The sequence below is a fragment of the Phascolarctos cinereus genome, unplaced genomic scaffold (assembly GCF_003287225.1).
Source record: "Phascolarctos cinereus isolate Bilbo 61053 unplaced genomic scaffold, phaCin_HiC Scaffold_4;HRSCAF=312, whole genome shotgun sequence".
NCBI classification, from domain to species: domain Eukaryota; kingdom Metazoa; phylum Chordata; class Mammalia; order Diprotodontia; family Phascolarctidae; genus Phascolarctos; species Phascolarctos cinereus.
This window is the reverse complement of record NW_027555847.1, coordinates 340,953,128-340,973,420: the sequence shown is the minus strand read 5'-3', so window position 1 is coordinate 340,973,420 and position 20,293 is coordinate 340,953,128. Positions and strand designations below refer to the sequence as shown.

At 39.0% G+C, this 20,293-nt stretch overlaps 1 protein-coding gene across 1 annotated transcript in view; it reads left to right on the top strand.

The window, feature by feature from the left end:
- The first annotated feature begins 10,283 nt into the window (after positions 1 to 10,283).
- The window catches only part of NDUFS4 (NADH:ubiquinone oxidoreductase subunit S4), a 116,952-nt gene continuing 106,942 nt past the window's right edge, over positions 10,284 to 20,293 (top strand). Inside the window, exons 1-3 of the mRNA XM_020997997.1 lie at positions 10,284 to 10,308; positions 11,109 to 11,227; positions 11,269 to 11,657. Coding sequence (XP_020853656.1) covers positions 10,284 to 10,308; positions 11,109 to 11,227; positions 11,269 to 11,657 — 533 coding nt within the window. The remainder of the gene's footprint in view (positions 10,309 to 11,108; positions 11,228 to 11,268; positions 11,658 to 20,293) is intronic.

Genomic DNA, 20,293 nt, shown 5'->3' with positions numbered 1-20,293 from the left:
ATAATATATTCTGCTCCAGCCTTTTACCTTTACCCTGTATGTGTCACTCTTTTTCAAATGTGTTTCCTGTAAACAACATATTGTAGGATTATGGTTTTTAATCCATTCTGCAATCCATTTCCGTTTTATGGGAGAGTTCACTCCATTCACATTCACAGTTATGATTACTATCTGTGTCTTTTTCCCATCCTTTCCCCCATTTATGCTTTTCTTTCTCCTTTTTCCTTTCCCCCTTCACTAGTGTTTTGCTTTTGACCACTGCCTCCTTCAGTCCCTTCCTCCCTTTTATTATCCCTTTCCCTTTTCTTCCCCTTTAGTCTTACTGCTTCTTCCCTCCCTTCTTTCCCCCTCCCTTTTCTTTCCCCTCCCTTTTTTTCCCTTTTCCTCCTACTGCCTATAGGGCAAGTTAGATTTCTATACCTAACTGATTATATTATGCCCTTCTTGAGCCAAATCTGATGAGAGTAAGGTTCAAACAATGCTCCCCCCTCCTTCTTTCCCTCTGCTGTAATAGGATTTTGTGTCTTTTCCTGTAATGTAATTTACCCTTGTCTGCCTCCTCCTTTCTCAGTACATTTTCTAAGATCAGATTGATCCACTTATTTGGATCCATTTAACCCACTTGATTAGATTTTTTTTATCATTACATCAAAGTCAACTAATATCCACCCTCTTTATGTATACTCCTTTAACAAGGTGTAATAACAATACAGTTCTCAAGGGTTGCAAATATCATATTCCCTTGTAGGGGATTAAACATCCCTCACCCCTTATTAACAACATATTGTATCCTTCTGTCCCATTTACCTTTTTAAGTCCTTCTTGAGTCCTGTACTTGAAGATCAAATTTTTTGTTGAGCTCTGGTCTTTTTATCAGAAAGTTTGGAAGTCTCCTATTTCTTTGAAATATCCACTCCTCCCTTGAAAAATGATGCTCATTTTTGCTGGGTAATTGATCCTTGGCTGCATTCCAAGCTCCTTTGCCTTAGGAATATCATGTTCCATGCCCTGCGGTCTTTTAATGTAGAAGCTGCAAGGTCCTGTGTAATCCTGACTGTGGTTCCATGATATTTAAATTGTTTCTTTCTGGCTGCTTGCAGCACCTTCTCTTTCATCTGGTAATTTTGGAATTTTGCTATTATATTCTTGGCATTGTCAATTTGGGATCTCTTTCAGGTGGTGATGGGTGGATTCTTTCTATGGTTATTTTCCTTTCTGGTTCTAGGATTTCAGGGCAGTTTTCCTTTATGATTTCCTGAAAGATACTGTCCAGGCTCTTTTTTTCATCATGATTTTCAGGTAGTCCAATAATTTTTAAATTGTCTCTCCTGAGTCAGTTTTCCAGGTCGGTTGTTTTACTGATGAGGTATTTTACATTTTCATCTATTTTTTCATTTTTTTGTTTCTGTTTGACTGATTCTTGCTCTCTCATAGAGACATTAGTTTCCATTTGTCCAATTCTAGTTTTTAACAGATTGTTTTCTTCTGTTAGTTTTTGTACTTCCTTCTTCAATGGCCAATTGTGTTTTTTAGGGACTTGTTTTCTCAGTGTACTCTTCTGTTAGTTTTTGTCCTTCCTTCTTCAATTGGCCAATTGTGTTTTTTAGGGACTTGTTTTCTTCAGTGTATTTTTTTTCCAATTGGCCAATTGTATTTTTGAAGGACTCTTCTACCTCTCTCATTTGACTATTAAAATCCTTCTAAGAAGGCTTTTTGGCTTCAGACCAGTTCATATTCCCTTTTGTTGTTGCAGATGTGGGTTTGTTGACAATGTTGTCCTCTTCAGAATTTCTGTCTTGATCTTCACTCTTCTCATAATATGAATCTATGGTCATTTCTTTTTACTCATGGTGTTTCTTTATTCCCTGGCCTTTAAAGAGATTGAGCTCTCCTGCTGGGGAACAGAGGGCTGACCCAAGCTTCTTGTGTTGGGAGCCTAGGTCTTGGTCACTGGCTTTGTGTGCTGGGGCCTCTTATGCTGGCAATTGGAGGCTGTAGGTTTCTGGCAGCTTACCTTGTGTTGGGCTGGAATCAGCAAGGCTGGAACTTTCAGGCAATTCTAGGTTGCCTGCTTTTCCTTTCCTTTAGCTTTCTTCAGCTCCTTTTAGATGGGTGCTGCAGGTGTTTATCTGCCTGGGGCCCCTGCAGTGTTGTCTCCCTTTTTCTGCTAATGCACTGGGAGATTCCTTTGTGGTAGAGTGCCGAGGCACCTGGTGGTTTTCTGAGCTGGTTTCCACGGTTCCCCCCCCTCACTGAGGCACTGGAGGTCCAGGTGTTGGTGTTTGCCTGCTTGGATTTCTTCACAATTGGAGGCTGCAGGGCTCCAGCTCACCTGGTGTTGGGTTGGAATCAGCAAGGCGGGCTTTAGGAAGCCTTTAGGTTGTTTTCTTCACCTCCTTTCAGATGAATGCTGCAGGGTACTTATCTGCCTGGGGCCCCTTGTAGTTCTGCCTCCCTTATTTTTGCTGAGGCACTGGGAGACCTTTGCTGGGCTGCTGCACTGCTGCTCCCTCTTTCTTCTAGTTCAGCTCTTCCAGGGCTTTTGTCTGGGGTGATATTTTCTGGATTTTCAGAGGTTGATAGGCGAGAGTGACAGCGACTACCTTTTCTCTCCACCATCTTAGCTCCCGGAACTACTAAATGATTTTTAAAAACAACTGCTCAACCAACTACAATATACAGAAACCCTACGTTTAAAATACCATTATGGTGCCCTAAAACCCCAAAGAGTACTTGTACTCTTGTTTCAAGTAGTAGTAAACTAATTGGATATACAATATATTCAATGCTTGTCACGTCTGTAACATTTAAATATTCAATTTGCCCAATGAGGCAATTCTACTTAATCCTGACAAGTGGTCATCAAATTTTTCTTTGAAGAGCTTCAGTGAGGGAGAATCCCTTGCCATCTATTTCCTACCACCTAAAGTAACTCATTTCACTTTTGGATAGGTTTACTAGTTAGGCCATCCTTACATTAAACCTAAATTTTCCCCTTTGCAATTCAGTACAGTGGTAACATCCTCTGGAGCCAGGCAAATCGAGTCTAAACCTTCTTTCAAGCAGTGGCCCTTCATATATCTGAAGACTGTTATCCTAAGTCTTATTTTCTCTAGGTTAAACATTCCCAGTTGCTTTAACTGATCTCCCCTCTTCTCCATCCTGGTTGCTCTCTTTTGCTGGTTCTTAGGACTGTCAGTGTCCCATTCTGAACACTATGCTTTTTTTTTTAATGAAACCTCAAATTGCATTCACTTTCTTTGCTGCCATATTATACTGATGACTTAGATTGTGCTTGATGTCCACTAAAAACTCCCTATCTTCTTCAAATAAACTTCTGTATAGCAATGCTGCCCCATTTCAATCAGTCAACAAGTATTCGTTAAGCACTTAGTATGTGCCAGGCACTGTACTGAGCATTGGGAACCCAAATGCAAGTAGAAAGAATTAGTTTCTGACATCAGTGAGTTTATGGTCAAAAAGAGAAGACAATATATAATGGGGAGCTTTAAAAGAGAGGGTGATGAATTCACAGTGGCATGGCTAGAGAAGTCCAGGGAGCAAGATGGTGGCCTGGAATTGTGCAAGACAAGGTCAAAGTTGTTCTATGAAAGTCAAGGGAAATTCCATAGATGAATGAAATGCAATTTTCTGACAGGGAAGGAGGAGAGATGATTGGCCAACAGGAAATGGCACAGGTGGAGACGTCCAGGGAAGAAAAGAAGCTCTTGACTGAATTTCAGTCTCACTAACTGTAACAAGTGCCACAATTGCTACTTTAGCCTGATCTGCATTCCAGTCCATTTTTGCCATATCTATCTTCTTTCTTCTTGTTCCAGGGTTCAAATCTCCATCCATTTTAATATTTCTGTAACCCAGGAATTCTTAACCTTCTTCATGTCATAGATCCCTTTGGTAGTCTGGTGAAACTTATGGACCTTCTCTCAAAATAATGTATTAAAATACATAAAAATATATGCCAATACATTGAAATACAGATATCAAAATAGTTCTCAAAACAAACTCATATGCGCCATCTTAAAAGCCCTTGCTTTAACCTCTTCTAGTGCATCTACACTGGGACAGATGTCTCTCCCTTAAGGCCACTGGAATCCCCAAAGAAATTAAAGACTTCTGAAAATCTGTGAACCTTATCCTGGAGAAGTCATTCAGCCTCTACGATCCCAGTGAGACTTTCTAGCCCAAAGATTCTTTATCTCTGACATATACTGGACACAATCCTGGTTGAGTCACTTAATTTCTCTGTATTCCTGAGAAGCTGCTGATCTGCATTGGTAGAGGGTGTTCCCTATACTAATGAAGTCACAAGTCCAGAAAAAAAAATCTATCATATTTTATTCAGTCCAATCTTCAAGTTTGTAAGATATTTTTAAATCCTGACTGTCATCCACTGTGAGGTACCCTACCTAGTTTTTTTTATCATTACCAAATTTGGTAAACATGTTATCCACACCTTCCTCCAAATCATTAATATGAATATTATGCTAAACAAGGCCAAATGTAGATCCTTGGGATATTCTGTAAGAGAACTCCTTTCAAAGTGATATAAAAATATTAATGACTACTTTGAGTTTAGCTATTCACCCAGGTCCAAATCAAAATAAATTGTACTCTTGCTTAGCCCATATGTCTACAATTTTTCATATAATGATAGCATGAGGTGCTTTGCCAACTGTTCTGTTAAAACCTAGGCATGCTAGATATATTGCATTCCTCTGATCCATCAAATTAGTAACTTGTCAATAAAGGAAATAAGGTTAGGGTGGCATGACTTATTCTTAATGAAGCCACATTGACTCTTTATAATCATGACTTTCTTTTTTAGATCATAGGATCTTAGATTTAAAGCTGGAAGGGACCTTGGAAGTTATCTACTCTAACCCTCTTATTTTACAAATGTAAAAACTAAAGGTCAAAAAGGTTAAATGATTTGTCAAAGGTTACATAGTAGGTGATAGATAATATGATCATCTTTGTGTGTAACTGAGGTGGGTTGAAGGAGTACTCCTGAGTAGTTAGGGTGTTTGAGGAAGAGTCAATGATGGTCATACAATTGATCTTATCATCATTCACAAATGCACCACTTCCACATTCAAGAATTCCAAAATCCCTTATCTGACCATAATCTATTGGCATTTTATCTCCCTGTCTGCCTTCCCTTACAAAAACCTATACTTTGTCCATACTGTGACTTCAATCCCTTGACCACTCAATTCTCTCCCAGGCCATTTCATTTGCACTAGCCACTCTCTTCACTATTTTGACTCCTTGGTGAACCAGTTCAACTTTACATGTCCTTTTCTCTCAAATCCCTAGCCCCTTTATCATTTCACCAATTGTACCATGCCAAAACCTTGGCCTTGAATCATTCTCGCCATTCGCCTTCTTGACTCCTACACATGTGTAGCTTAATGGTGGGAAAAAAAAATCTCTGATTGGGCCCACTACAGATTTATGTTACACAACTTCAATTGGGTCCTCACTTCTGTTAGGCAATCATATTATATTTGCCTTATCAACTTACTATCCTATTTTCCATAGTATCTTCCAAACCTTTTCATCTCTCCATAAACCTCCCATGGCTTCCCCTACCTCTACTTTCTCAGCTAAGAATCTTGCCTTACATTTTACAGGAAGAAAAATGAGGTCCATCTGCCATGAGCTTCTTCTTCCTCATCTCATATCACTCATATGCCTTCTGCCACTATCTCCTCTTTCACCCCTGTCTCACGTGGTCTTATTCCTTACTAAGGCTAATCCCTCTACTTGCTCATTCCTTCCTGACTCTGCCCTCTCTGTTATATCCACTCTTTTATTTATTTTCAATCTCTCCCTGTCTACTGGCTTATTCCCTATTTCCTACAAATATGCACATTTCTCTCCCATGAATTAAAAAAATTCATCCTTGCATCCCCACTAAACTCTTCAAAAAATGCCACCTACAATAGGTTCCTCCACTTTTCTCATTTTCTTTTAACCTCTTCTGGTTTCTGACCTTATTTTTCCATCAAAACTACTCTCTCCAAAGTTGATCTTTTACTTACCAAATCCAATTGCCTTTTCTCAGTTCTCATTCTCCTTGACCTCTCTGCAGCCTTTACTACTGTTGATCGCTGTCTTCTTGATATTCTCTTCTTTGGTTTTTGGGACACCACTCTCTCCTGTTTCTCCTTCTTTCTGTCTGACTGCTCTTTCTCAGTCTCCTTTGCTGTATACTCATCCAGGTCATGTCTTCTCATTATAGATGTCCCACAGGATTCTGTCAAGGGCCCTCTTCTCTCTCTTCTATTTCACTTGGTGAGCTCATTAATTTCCATTAATTTAATTACTATCTCTATGCTTACTATTCTTAGAACTACCTATCCTACCCCAACTTCTCTGCTGACTTCCAGTCTTGTATCTCCATCTGCCTTTTAGACATCTAGGACTGGATGTCCACTTCTTGTTGTTGTTTAGTCATTTTTCAGCCATGTCTGACTCTCTCTGACCTTGTTTGGTTTTGGGTTTTATTTTGTTTGTTTTTGTTTTTGTTTTTGTCAAAGGTACTGGAATGGTTTGCCATTTCCATCTCCAGATCATTTTATAGATGGTGAAACTGAGACAAACAGGGTTTAGTGACTTGCTTAGGATCACCTAAGCAGTAAGTACCTGAGACCAGATATAAACTCAAGAAGATGAGTCTTCCTGACTCCAGGCCCAGCACTCTATCCACTGTGCCACCTGCATTTCCAGTAAAGATCTTAAATTCAGCATATTTAAAACTGAACTCATTATCTTCCCCCAAAACTTTCCCCATCTCCTATCTTCCCTATTATTGTAGAAGGCAACACCAATCTTCCAGACCCTCAGAGGGTTAGCAACCTAGGTATCATCCTTGACTCCTCACTATCTCTCACCTCCCATACCTAACATGTTGCCAGGCCCTGTTGATTTCTGCTTCACAACATCTCTCAAATATGGTCCCAACACCTCACGCTTAGACTAATGCAATAGCCTGCTGTTGGATCTGACTACCTCAAGTCTCTCCCTACTCCAAACCATTCACCATTCAGCCACCAAAGCGATTTTCATAAAGTGCAGGTCTAACCATGTCACACACACTGTGTGACAGTAAAATCCAATGGCTATCACTTTCAGGATCAAATACAAAATCCTCTATTTAGTGTTCAAAGCCCTTCATAACCAAATCCCCTCCTACCTTTACAATCTTCTAACACATTACTCTCCAACACAAACTTTTGAATCCAGTGACCCTGGCCTCCTTGTTCTATGAACAAGACACTCCATCTCTCTGCTCCTAGCACTTTCTCTGGTTACCCTCTATGCCTGTAACCTTCTCTCTCCTCATCTCCCCTTTTTGGCTTCCCTGACTTCCTTCAGATGCTAGCTAAAATCTCATCTTCTACAGGAAGCCTCTAGCAACCAGTCTTAATTCTAGCTGTTATTTCTGGTTTATTCTGTTCAGATCTTGTGTGTACATATGTATGTGCTTGTTTTCTCAGCCACCCCTTCTCCCTTTAGATTGTGAGCTCCCTGAGGGCAGGGATTGTCTTTTGCCTCTTTTTTGTATCCCCAGGTATAGTGCAATGCCTAGTCAGGGGTGGGGAACCTGTGGCCTTGAGGCCACTTGTGGCCCTCTAGGTCCTCAAGTGTAGGCCTTTGTCAAAGGCCACATGTGATTGAGAGGCTGAAGGATCCCCACCTCTGGCTAGAACATAGTTGGTGCTAAATAAATGTTTACTGAATGACTGACCATGCTTGTTAATCATATGATCTAGAATTTTGTCTGGAATAAAAGTTAATCTTACTTCCCTCTTTTGAAAACCAGGACATTTGCTCGTCTCCATTCTTCTAATACTCCTTGTATTCTCCAAAATCTTTCACAGACCATTGATAATGGCTTTGTAAAAACATCTGTCAGTTCTTTCAGCATTGTGGGATCTAGTTTATCTGGGACCTGATTTAAACTCATCAAGGGCACTTATGTGCTTACTTACCTGAGGTCTCACCTCCCTATTAGCCTTGTTTTTTGCTTTGTTTTGTATTTTCCAGTCTAAAGATCATTCTTCTTGGAAGAGAAAATAAAAACAAAAAATTCAGAACCCAGAAACTCTGGCTTCTCTCCATTGTCAGTTATAATTTTACCCTTTTCTCCCTTCTTTGATCTTTTTCTTTTCCCTAACATATTTAAACATACTCTTTGTTAGCCTTTGTTATCTTTTCTAATTTCAGCTCATTTTGCGGTATAGCTCTCCTAATATTTATTTATTAATACTTACAGGAGTAATACATTAGAAATGAGGACCCTCTGGTCCATAGATCTGAATTTAATTTCACCCCACAATGTCTATTTAGTGCTGTTTCTTAAACTGTTAAAATTCATTTTTGTCTATAATTTCAAAAACACAGTAATGGCCATTGAAGTAACAATGTTCTAAAAATCCATGAAAGGCTTCCTTTTATCCCATGGATTAACCACTAAGCAATAACAATCAAAACAAAAAGAAATTCAGCATCCTAGTGGTAGAAAAATAGTAAAATAAATTTATCTGGCACTTACTTTGTCCTAGAAGAGGAAACAGGTCAATATGGACACTTGTGGTGAGGGGGTGGTGGGAGGGAAGAAGGAAGGAAGGAAGGAATGAAAATTAAACTAAGTTAACAATCCACAGAAAGCCTGGAAGGCTATTTTAAAACACTTTATCCAAAACTTAGTATAAAGAATCTCAATACAGGGTGTCCCAAAGGTCTTAGTGAGGTTTTATGCTATTAAAGCTTAAACTTAAAGCTTAAAGCTGCACTAAGATTTTTGGGACATGCAGTGTAGCTAACTCAAAGAGAAAATAAGTCAGGGAAAAAAGTTATCTTCCCCAACCCAAACCCCTGCCTAAAAAAATGGGAAGATAGTTGACTCAAGGACCTCCAGGGTATTGGAGTATGGAAAAAGGTTTTGTAAACCATATTACTGGGTTGTAAGCATGAGGTTGCTTACCCTTGTACTGACCTTTCTATTTCCATAGAATGTGTACATACGTTTCCCAATTGCAGCTCAATTTTCTAGCTTGTCTTCTGAGAAGCTGAATGCAATAGATGATGTTTACCCCACTGAACAGAGGCTCAATGAAAGTGTCTTTGCTGGCTGGACTTCCCTTTCAGGAAGATCTCCTTCACTGTGTCTTTCTAGATTTGTGGATTTCTTTCATTTTCAGAGAAAGAATTTCAAATTTAGTAGATTCTTTTCATTTTCACTTTGCCAAATGGTTCTAATAAATCAGGACGTTTTCTTTTATGCTATCTTGAAATACGGTATCCAATTTTTTTGTTTGGTTGTAGTTTTCAGGTAACTTGATGATTTTAAAATTCTTTCTCTTTGACCTGTTTTCCACGTCAGTTGTTTTTGATAGTAGATACCTCAACATTATCTTCTATCTCTTTTTAATCTCTTGTTTTATTCTAACAGTTCCTATTGTGTCCAGGAGTCACTGAGCTCTGTTCCACTCTAATTTTCAGAGAGTCCACATTGATTTATAATATTTTTAAATTTTGTTTGGTGTCTTTTGTCTACTTCAATCATCAGCTTCAATTCCTGGTTTGGAACTTTGTCCCAAGGACAGACTCTGACCCCTCTCTCACTGTTGGATGGGGTTTTCAGGTGCTATTTGGTCCTGATCTTAATTTCCTGGGTTCTTTCCACTGGTTTTCACTTCCCCTGGTGTGTCTGTGCTCACGGCCTTGGCAGGTTTCAGGTCCTCCAGATTAGCCCAGATCAGAGAATTCAAGTGTTCAGGCTCCAAGTATCTTCTCCAGAGTGCTTCCAGGTTTCACAGGTATCATTGTTCTTCCCTTGATCTTCTTGCCTTTTACAAAGCTAAAAACATGCCCAGTATGGACCTTAATATTTATTGTGGGCCTTAAATCCTTCCAGGATTTAGTCTTTGCTTTCCTAGGACATAAGCCAATCTAGTTGGTATTCACCTCCTTATTTATCAGAAGTCTGAGATTTCATATCTTGTCAGTATTTCTGCTTTGATGATCAACTGCTCCTCATTGGTCAGTCTTTTTTTAAAAAAATATTTCCTCATTCATAGAAATATAGAGCTAGAGTGGGAACGGACCTCTGTGACCATCTAGGGTCCAACCCCCTTATTTTACAAATGAGGAAAATGAGGTCAGGGGAGGTTAGGTGACTCTCCCAAGGTCGCAGAGATAGGATCCTGTCAGTTCTGTCCAGATCATTGAAGTAACATATCACTAACTAGAGGATGGTGTCAGTGAGGGTAGAAAAGGGTAAAGATGCTAGAGCTTGAAAAAATAGAATAGCTAAAACTTAGTGACTAATTAGATGTATGTTATTACTCTAGGAATTTTAATGACTTAAGTGACTCTACCTCCTTCACTCTTTGTTCTAAATCACCCTCTTTGGCTTTCTTTTGGATTTCCCCATGTATCTTTTGGTCTATCTTTTCTTCCTTATACGTATCTCTTTCCTTACATGCATAACATGGTGTTAACATTTTTTTTATTTGTTGCATTTACTTAATGATATCTTATATTTTCTTTTCCTATTCACATTTTGCCCGTTAAATGAAACTTTTATAAATGTATGGAGGGAAAAGTGTCAAACTAAGATGTTTTCTACTTGAGATTGGACTTTCACTTTTAAATGTAGCTATATGACAAAAACAGGAGGGAAAAAAAGATCCTCCATTCCTGATTTAAGAATATAATTACGATTTAACTGCATTAGCCATCAAAAACAGCCTAGGTAGGCTACAAAAAGAAATGGGACAGTCTTGTCTTGTGGCTTCCCAATTTAGGTAGGACCAGACGCTAGATTCTGAGTCCCTGAAAGAATTATTGCAACAAGTTGCAAGTGTTTCAAAAGTCAAGTTTTTATTGGGTTTGCTTGTGCTGTTTTTTTTTTTAAAGTTCTAAATAGCCATCCAAACAGGCCTGCTGTTCTTCTCTGGGTTATAAATTTAACTGGATGCACTGACATTATTTTTTCCTCCTGTTATTCTTCTTCCTGCGGTTCCCAATCCCTACCTAACTTTTACACCTCCCTTTCCCAATTCCCATCCATAAAGATTATCTTTCTTTGACTTTACGTTCGCCTTTGCTCGCGAACGGAGGAAGTCGGTCCCTCGCGGCGAGCCGTCCGAGCCGGCCGGCTGTGGGCTTGCGGCAATATGGCGGCGGTTTCAATGTCAGCGGCTCTGAGGCAGGCTATGGGGGCGCGAAGGGCAGCGGCCGCGGTCCCCCAGCTTCCCACCAGGTAAACCGCGTCTCCTTGCTGGCTCGCCCCCTCCCGTGGGGCCGACGCCCTCCCCTGGCCTTCCCTTGACGCTTGGGTCCCGCGGTCCGCCGAGGTCAGAGGGAGGCCGGGCCTTTGCCTCGGAGCTCTCCCCGCCCGCTGACCCTGCGCCCCCCCGCGGGTGGCCCGGCCATAGTTTCCCCCCGGGAAGGCCTCGGGCTGCCCCGGGCGTCCTCTGCCCGCGAGGCGGACAGAGAGTGAGAGGAAGCGCGGCCCGAGCAGCCTCCCCCGGGACCCGGCGACCAGAGCCAGGCGCCGAGGAGCGCGGTGGGCGGCCCTGGAGAAGCGGCTGCGCCCGCCCCCGACCCCCCCCTTTCCGCAGGTAGGAGGGGGCCTTTGCACCCCGGGGTCTCGCTCCCGGGTCCCCGGCTGTGAACGGACGCTGGCAGCTCTTGCCGGGGATGTTGGACGTGAAGGCCCGGAGCCCCCGGGGGAAGCACGGGCGGGTCAGGGGCGTCCTACGCCAACCGCAGTCCGTCGCGGGGCTTGCTCCTCTGCCCCCACCCTAACTCCGATGTGGGGTTTGCCATTTCCTTCACCATTTACTCTGGAGGAAGGTGAAATACAGGGAACCCTGGGGACGTTTCCAGTGTGAGTCTTCCGACCTTGTACGGGGCGTCCCAAAGATTTTGGTGCATGTTGAAGCGCTAACGTTTGCGTAGCGCCGGGTACTAAAGCTGAGCGCGTTACGCACATTGTCTCTTTGGAGATTCACAGCAACCCTGGGAGTAGGGTGCTGTTGTTACCATCTTACAGATGAGGAAATTGAGGCAAGCAGGGGTTGTTACTTAAGTCACTTGGCTCAGGGTCACACCAAAGTTGTGTGAGTGCTTGAGATGGGATTTGAACTGAGATCTTCGTGACTCCTGGTTCAGTACTGTACATCACCACCTAGTTACCTCAATGCAAAATGAGGAGTGCTTAACCCTTTTGTGTGTCGTGGCCCCCTTTGGCAGTCTTGTGAACAAGCCTGTGGACTCTTCAGAATGTTTTTAAATGTGTAAAATAAAGTGTGTAGAATGAGAAAAAAATATGTGGAAATAGCTATCAAATTATCAATTATATTAAAATACAGTTCATATATACACATAGATACACATATACATGTGCACATACACATATACACACAAATATACAATGGGGGAAATGATACACATGCATATACACACATACCCACAAAACATGGGTTACTAATCTGGGGTCCATGCAACTGTTTAAAAATTAAATCATGCATATACTCAATAAGTAGTAGGATGGCCCTTGTTTCAAACTGTCTTAAAATTCAGTAGGTAAAAATAATGAAATTTAATATAATTCACACATTTTAACTGGCTCATTTAAATTATATAACAACTCTGTTAAAAAGCTTAAAATCTACAAATATTTAAATAATTTAAAAATGATAAAAGAGTAAAACAGATATAAGAAGAATGAAGACAATAGGGAAGATAATGGGGATATAGAAAGGGTGATCCTACATTTTCCAACCAATTAAGGGTGTACATTCCAGGGGAGTAACTGAATGGGTCTAGAGGAAAAGAAATAACCATTACTCATGCTCATGTACTCATACTGTCATGGAGTTTGAATACTATATTTATATATGCACATATTTTTTTTTATAAATGCACATTTATATTTTTACTTGGTAGTTCATGCTGGTCTTATTTACCTTTAATCACTAAATGTCCTCAAATTCAACATTTGCTCTTCTCTTGGATCGAGTGTTCAATTATGTGCTTACTGACCAAATTGTAGAGGGTTAGGTTACCGGGATCTACTCTCTCTGCTTGTCCTATAGCCACTTGGCCCCTTTCAACATCTAGTCAGTTAAAGGTGGGAATGGGAGAATATTCAGGAACCCCTAGTCAATGGGAATTCCAGGGACTGGTAGAGTCTTATTTTATATTGTGGGAAACTAGGCTAGCCTAAATTTGAGAAATATTTAGGACTGTTCAAAACTGTCTTGGCTGCTGCCTCAGACTTTGCATAGGCAGTATTAACAGGTACCTGTGCACACCACCGTTTTTTATTTTGTTGTCTAACTCATCCAAAGCTGAGTTCTTAAAGCTTATAAGGTATTAAAAGTAACTTCTAATAATAGCACCTTTAAAAATTGTTGTGCGTGTTAGAGGAAGGGTAAGGTAAGACCTGCACCAAAAGGCAGGTCTTTATCAAAGTGGGTTGGAATTTTAGTGGGTTTTGAATAGCCTTTAGTTCCCTCCCCTCCTTATAACCAATTAGAGAGGGCTTTGTTCCTCTCTAAATGGAAAGTATTAAATATAATAACCAGTGTATACATATGTGAAATGCTTGTTTAAAAAAAAAAGTCTACAATTACTATGATTTGTGAGGAAACTAAGGGAGTAGTTTCCTTTGTTACTTAGTAGCCTTCTCTGTGAAAGACAATGATGGAAAAATAGGATAGTGACAAATATAAATGTTTGGGTCTGAATATAGGCCGCCCTTTTCCTCAAAGGCCAATAATTCTGTGATAAAATGTTTTTTATTTGAATTAAAAGCAAATATACTTTTATGTAGTAATTCTGTGCAGATATTTTTAGTATGTACTTGGATTTTATTTTTCTCCTTTTAAATACATCTCATTTAATTGTATATTCATACTTAGGCATTGAATACTTTTTCTAGTAATTTGTAACAGTATCAAGAGTTTAAGCTGTTATATTCAGTTACTTAATTGCCAAAACATATCAATTTCTAGTCGATCCATCAATCAATTAACATTTATTAAGTGCCTACTTTGTGTTAGGCACTGTGCTAAGTAAGCAGGGGGTGGAGGGATGGGGGGGGAATGGGGGTGATACAAAAAGAGACAAAAGACTGTCCTTGCCTTCAAGGAGCTCATAATCTAATGTCCTAAAAATAATGTCCTTATACTTATTCAGCCTGTGCTCCCAACAAATTGTCCTATTATACCTTCTGTACTCACATACTTTATTATCTAAAGTTACATGATTTCATCATTGTGAGTATTTTCTCAGTTGTTGGAGGTGGTAGCCTCTCCATACTGAAGTGTACAGTTTCATGAGTTACTGTGGCCAAAAACTTGAATCACCTAGGGGCCAGTCTTGTGATGATAAGGCCTTTGAATTGTAGGAGGTTAGTCTTTGAATGGTAGATACAAGGTTCTTTGGGGGCTTATACTGAGCCTTCAAAAACTTGAAGTTAATATCATTTCAAGATGGAGTATCAGAGTAGGACTATAGGGAAGATCCATCTAAAATGGTTTTGTTAGAAGAGGGAAACTCGGAGTGTCTTCAGTTAGCTTACTGAGATTAAGTCTTTTCCCAACAAAGGACTTTAGGTGAGGTCAACAAGTGGAAAATGAAACACAGGAGGAAATTGCTTCTTTGTAATAATTTTTCAGAGAGATGTGTTTATCGAAACAGGAATACTTTAAACAGCTGTGCTTTTAGAATCTAATTTCTGTTCTTGGAAAGCTTATTGGTAAAAGCTAAGATTGTGGTTTAGTTTTCTGAGGGTGGGTCAGGTAGGGCTTGATGTAATAAATTGCTTGAAGAAAAATGTTGTGATCTTTAGTTTTATGGTGAGCTTTATCATTTGTGAAAAGGGGCTTAAGTCAGGAAGACTGACTGATCTTCCTGAGTTACTTACTCAGCCTCATATTTACTAGCTGTGTGACCTTAGGCAATTCACTTAACCCTGTTTGCCTCAGTTTCCTCATCTGTAAAATGACTTGGAGAAGGAAATGGCAAATTGTTCCAGTATCTTTGCGAAGAAAACACAAAATGGAGTCATAAAGAGTTAGAAATGAAAAACTGAATAACAACATGTGCCAGGCACTATGCTAAGCACTAGGAATACAAAGAGAGGCAAAAGACATGTTAAAAGGTATCCTCTTACCTGAAGAGGTTGGGAACCATTGGCCTAGTTTACCTCTTTGAGCACAAAACCTTTTTTTTTTTTAAATTTTAGTCATTTTGTGGGAATCTTTCTAAGTTGAATTATATACTTTCCTGACTTCTTAAGGAGTATTCCAGATATAACATTTTTGATGATTCCAGGTAATCACTGTGGACATTAATTATTGTTCTATAGTATAAGAAACAATGGGGCATTTGGGTGGTTAGGTGGATAGAGCACCTTGCCTGGGCTTAGAAGGAATTTGAATTCAGATTTGGCCTCAGGCACTTAGCTATGTGACCCTGGACAAGTCATTTAACTCCTACTTGTCTCAGTTCTTCATCTGTAACATGGAGACCCACTGGGGAAGGACTGGAAAACTACTCCAATATCTTTACCAAGAAAACCCCATGGACAGTGTCCATGGGGTCATGTAGAGTCAGACACAATTGAACAACAACATAAGAAACAACAAATAATGAGGACTTCCAAATACCCTGAGACCATAGATTTAGAGCTGAAGGGCTCTTGAAGGTTATCTGCTCCAGCCCTTTTATTTTACAGATGAGGAAACTAAGGCTCACAAAGGTTAAGTGAATGACCTGAGGTCACACTGTTAGTGAGTGACAGCCCTGGAATTTCATTCCTTGGATTGTGACTCCAAAGGCCATGTTTTCCCCATTACACCACAAAAGATGATTTGTATGAAATAATGCAAAATGAAGTAAGGAGAACTATCCAGAAGACTAAATTTGTATGACATTAGCAGTGTAAACAAAAGTAACACCAAATTCAGCTAGATTCAAAGGAACCAGCAGCCAGCCTTGGTACAAGAGAACAGATGATGCAACATACTTCCCTATTTTCAGTAAAGAGGTTGGAAATTAATGACTGTGAAATGTTATATACACTGTCAGCTGCTGTCTTTTTGTCAGGTTTTGCTTCATTTTTACTTTCATTAAAATGGGGGATCCAGTAGGGGAGCAAGTCAGGAAATCACTGTAGCGTAAACACAAAATACATCAATACTCAAATGGATCTATGATTTCATATATTTGGATTTTCCTCCAATGGTGTAGATTGTAGCCCAAACATGCCTAACCATAAGTTTGCCACAGAGGGTCCACCCAATATACTAGAGACTTTCCTCATTTTTTGTTGCTATTACAAGGATACCCATGGAGCACTTGGTCTGTTCAACCTCTTTCTTCCTAGCATACATTTCTCTGATATTCTTCTTACTTCTGTTCTTTTGAAGTTACTCATTCATTTTATGTTGAAGTCTGATCCACCCTTATCATGTGCCTCTCCACTGCTCTCCATGTGATATTCATTTTCAATTCTTCAGTTGTATTCTTCATCCACTTGTTCTTTTATTGTGTCTGGCCAGGCCAAACTCTTGTGAGTGACTACAGATCTCTTCCAGGAGCTTTGCAATGTGCTGCAGCTTGATGCAACCAATACGATATAATCTCAATGAGGAGTCATCTGCAGGACTTCACCTTCCATAGACAATCCCTCTTCAGTTTGAACTCTGCTCTGAATCTCTTCCATCAAATGCTCACCTTAGTGAATATTCATTTCCTTGTTTTATATCTCACCTGGTGTTTATAACAAGAGGGTTGTTGAACAAGGCTTTTTCTGTTATTTTATTTTCAGTGAATTTTGAATAACTTCAATGTAGAGATGAGGCAGTACCTTGTTGGAAAATAGCCTTTAAGATGGTGGCATTTTCCTCTATTAAATCCCACCAAATGATCAGTCAACCAACCAACATTTATTAATAATTCTTTGTGTTGGAAGATATGAAGACAAGAAAAAAACTTATATACAAATGGGGGAGACGTGTACATAGATAGTTTGGGTTCTAAACCTTTTTTGTGTCGTGTGAACCCTCTGCCAATCTAGTGAAGCCTATTAACATCCCATTTAGAATAATGTTTTTAAATGCATAAAATAATATGAACAGTATTAGAAAAGAAACCAATTATATTTAAATACAGTCATAAAAATTCTTTTAAAAGACCCCAGGTTAAGAATCCCTGGTGCTTATGTTAAAAAAAAAAAGACGATATAGCCAAATCAAGTACAAGTACTTTTTATAGCCAACAAACAACAAAAACATTGGGATCTTGTATTCTCTGTGTGACTTGCATGTTTCAGTGAAACAGTGAATTCAGTGAATTGCCTAATGGTAAAGATGTTCATAGAGCAAATCACTTGTGAAAGCCTGACTTTTTCTTTCTAGTATCTTCATTGAAGATGGCGTGGGTGGATAGAGGGATGAATCTCAGGAAATTTTTGTGCAAATGAGAAAGTAGGTTTAGGGGTGGGTAGTTTTTGATGTTATCTTGATCATCTTTATGGTAAATATCTTTGCAAGTCTTTTCTACCTTTCTTTTGTTTATCATTCTTCTCTTTTTATCTTTAACTGCCCTGGTTAATAACTTTGCTTAGTTTGATTTCTTACCAGACTTCCTCTAAACTGTTCTTTTTTTTTCTCTCTGCTCTATGAGGTGATACTGTTCCTAATTATATATGGTTCTTTTTAGTTATTGCAAATGACTTTATATTTTAAATTGCCATCTCTTCTTAGCAAGTAAGTCAATTATTTGCTAACTAAAATGCTTTTTAGGCTCTTTTGCTGTCCTTGTTATTACAGTTGATTTACATCAGTTAAACTTCCATATAAAATTATTATATTGATGTTAATAAAATTTGTCCATTATTAAAGATCACAGATGTAGAACTGGAAGGGACCTTAAAAGCCATCAAGTTCAATTCCCTCATTTTATCTTTTAAAAGTTTATTTTATTTTCAATTAAGCGTTATTTTCTCTCCCTCATTTGAAAAAAAGAGTAAAACCAAAAATTTTTATAACATGTATAGTCAAACCAAACAAATTCCCACATTGTCTGTATCCAAAAATGTATGTCTCATTCTGCATCTTGAATCCATCAACTGTCAAGAGGGTGGGTGGCATAGACTATCATTTGTCCCCCAGAATCCTGCTTGGCCATTGCACTGATCAGAGGTCTTAGGTCTTTCAAAGGAGTTTGAAAACTCCAAATGAATATGACTTAGCAGGAAAGCTTTCTGTCTTACATGTCTAAACTTTATGGTGTTGTTGTTGTATACATTTTTTTTCTCTTGGTTCTACTCACTTCACTCTATATTAGTCTTCCCAAGTTTCTCTGAAATCATCTCTTTCATCTTTTCCTATGGCACAACAGTATTCTATAATTTGTTCAGCCATTCCCCAATTGATGGGTACCCTCCTTTAGTTTCCAGTTCTACCTACAAAAAGAGTTCTATAAATATTTTTGTACATATGCAATCTTTTCCTCTTTCTTTGCTTTATTTTGGGAATAGGCTTATTAGAGCTATTGGTGGTTCAAAGTATATGGACATTTTAGTGACTCTGGAAACTTTTCCAGAATGGCTATACCAATTCATAGCTTCACAAACAGTGCAATAATGTGCTTTTCTCCTCCTCTGTATCCCCATTCACTATTTGTGATCTTTTTTGCCATCTTTGCCAAAATTTTGATGGATACAAAGTAGAACCTTAGAGTTACTTGAATTTGCATTTTTTAATTATTAGTAATTTTGGAGCATTTTTACACATGGCTCTTGATAGCTTACATGTCTGCCTTTGAGAATTGCCTCTTCATATCTTTTGACCATTTGTCATTTGGGAAATGTCTCTTATTCTTATAGACTTGGGTCAATTCTCTTGGAAATGGGACCCTTATTAGGAAAATTTTCTACAAGTCTTTTTCAAGCCTAGTTAACTGTTTTTCTCCTAATTTTAGCTATGCTGGTTTTGTTTACACAAAACCTTTTAGATTTTGAGTGAGCGAAATTGCCTGTTTCATCTTTTGAGATCCTTTCCCTTGTCTGTAGATTTGTAAGGAAATTTCTTCCTTTTTTCTCTAATTTGTAATATGGACTATACATCCAAGTCATCTATTTGGAGCTTATCTTGGTATGAAACATAGGTCTAAACCTATTTCCCCTCATTTTATAGATGAGGAAATGAGATTGTGAGAGATAAAGTGACTTGTCTGGAGTTTCACAACTAATAAGTAACTGAAGCAAGATTCATATTCAAGTCTCCTTTACTCTTAAGTCCTAGCTGCTGCCATTGATGGTTTTCCATGACCAATTACTTGTTTGAGTTCAATTACTTGAACTTAGTTCAAGATTAAGTTGTTTCAATGGCATAGCATATCCTTTTCTCATTCTTCTTCTAGCTGTTTATTAATTCTGACCTTTGCTCTGACAAGTTTGTGATATGACTGTACACAGCTGTTTCAGAGATGACTCCCACAACAATAGTGAGTCTATTCTTGTCTGTTAAATGTATAATCAGTTTCACTTTTGTGTGTGTATTTGATGGTATTCAGTGCTCACCATGTCCAGTGCCTACTGATTCTTTTCTCAAAGAATGTATTCATTTTATAAAGGAGTAAGACTTCTGTGTAATCTACAAGCCTGTGGACTCTCCCGCTTTTTGACTCATGTTGTACAATGTAGTTGTCACCATTATCATTGATTTCCACCTTTGTTTTTGAGCACTGGCTCAAGTCAGAAGACCTGATTTTTTTAATCAAATCTGATTAATTTCCTTCTGTGATTTTGGGCAAGTCATTGTCAAATGACTTGGACCTTAATTTCCTCCTTTGAAAAAAATGGCATTTATATAGTGCTTTACAGTAAGGTTTTGCAAAGCACTTTACAAATATAATATCATTTTGTCCTCACAACAGTCCTGGAATGTAGGAGCTATTTTTATCTGTGTTTTAAAGGTGAGGAAACTGAGGCTGAGAGAATAAGTTAATTACTAGGGTCACAAAGCTAGTAAGTGTCTGAGGCTAGATTTGAATTTTTATCTTTCTAACTCAGGTGCTGCACTCTATCCACTGCACAACCTAGCTGCCTAGGGGGTTGCTCTTTATCAGGGGTGGGGAACCTGTGGCCTTCTAGGTCCTTGGGTATGGCCTTTTGACTGAATCCAAGTTTTACAAACAAATCCTTTTATTAAGGGTATTTGTTCTATGAAGTTTGGGT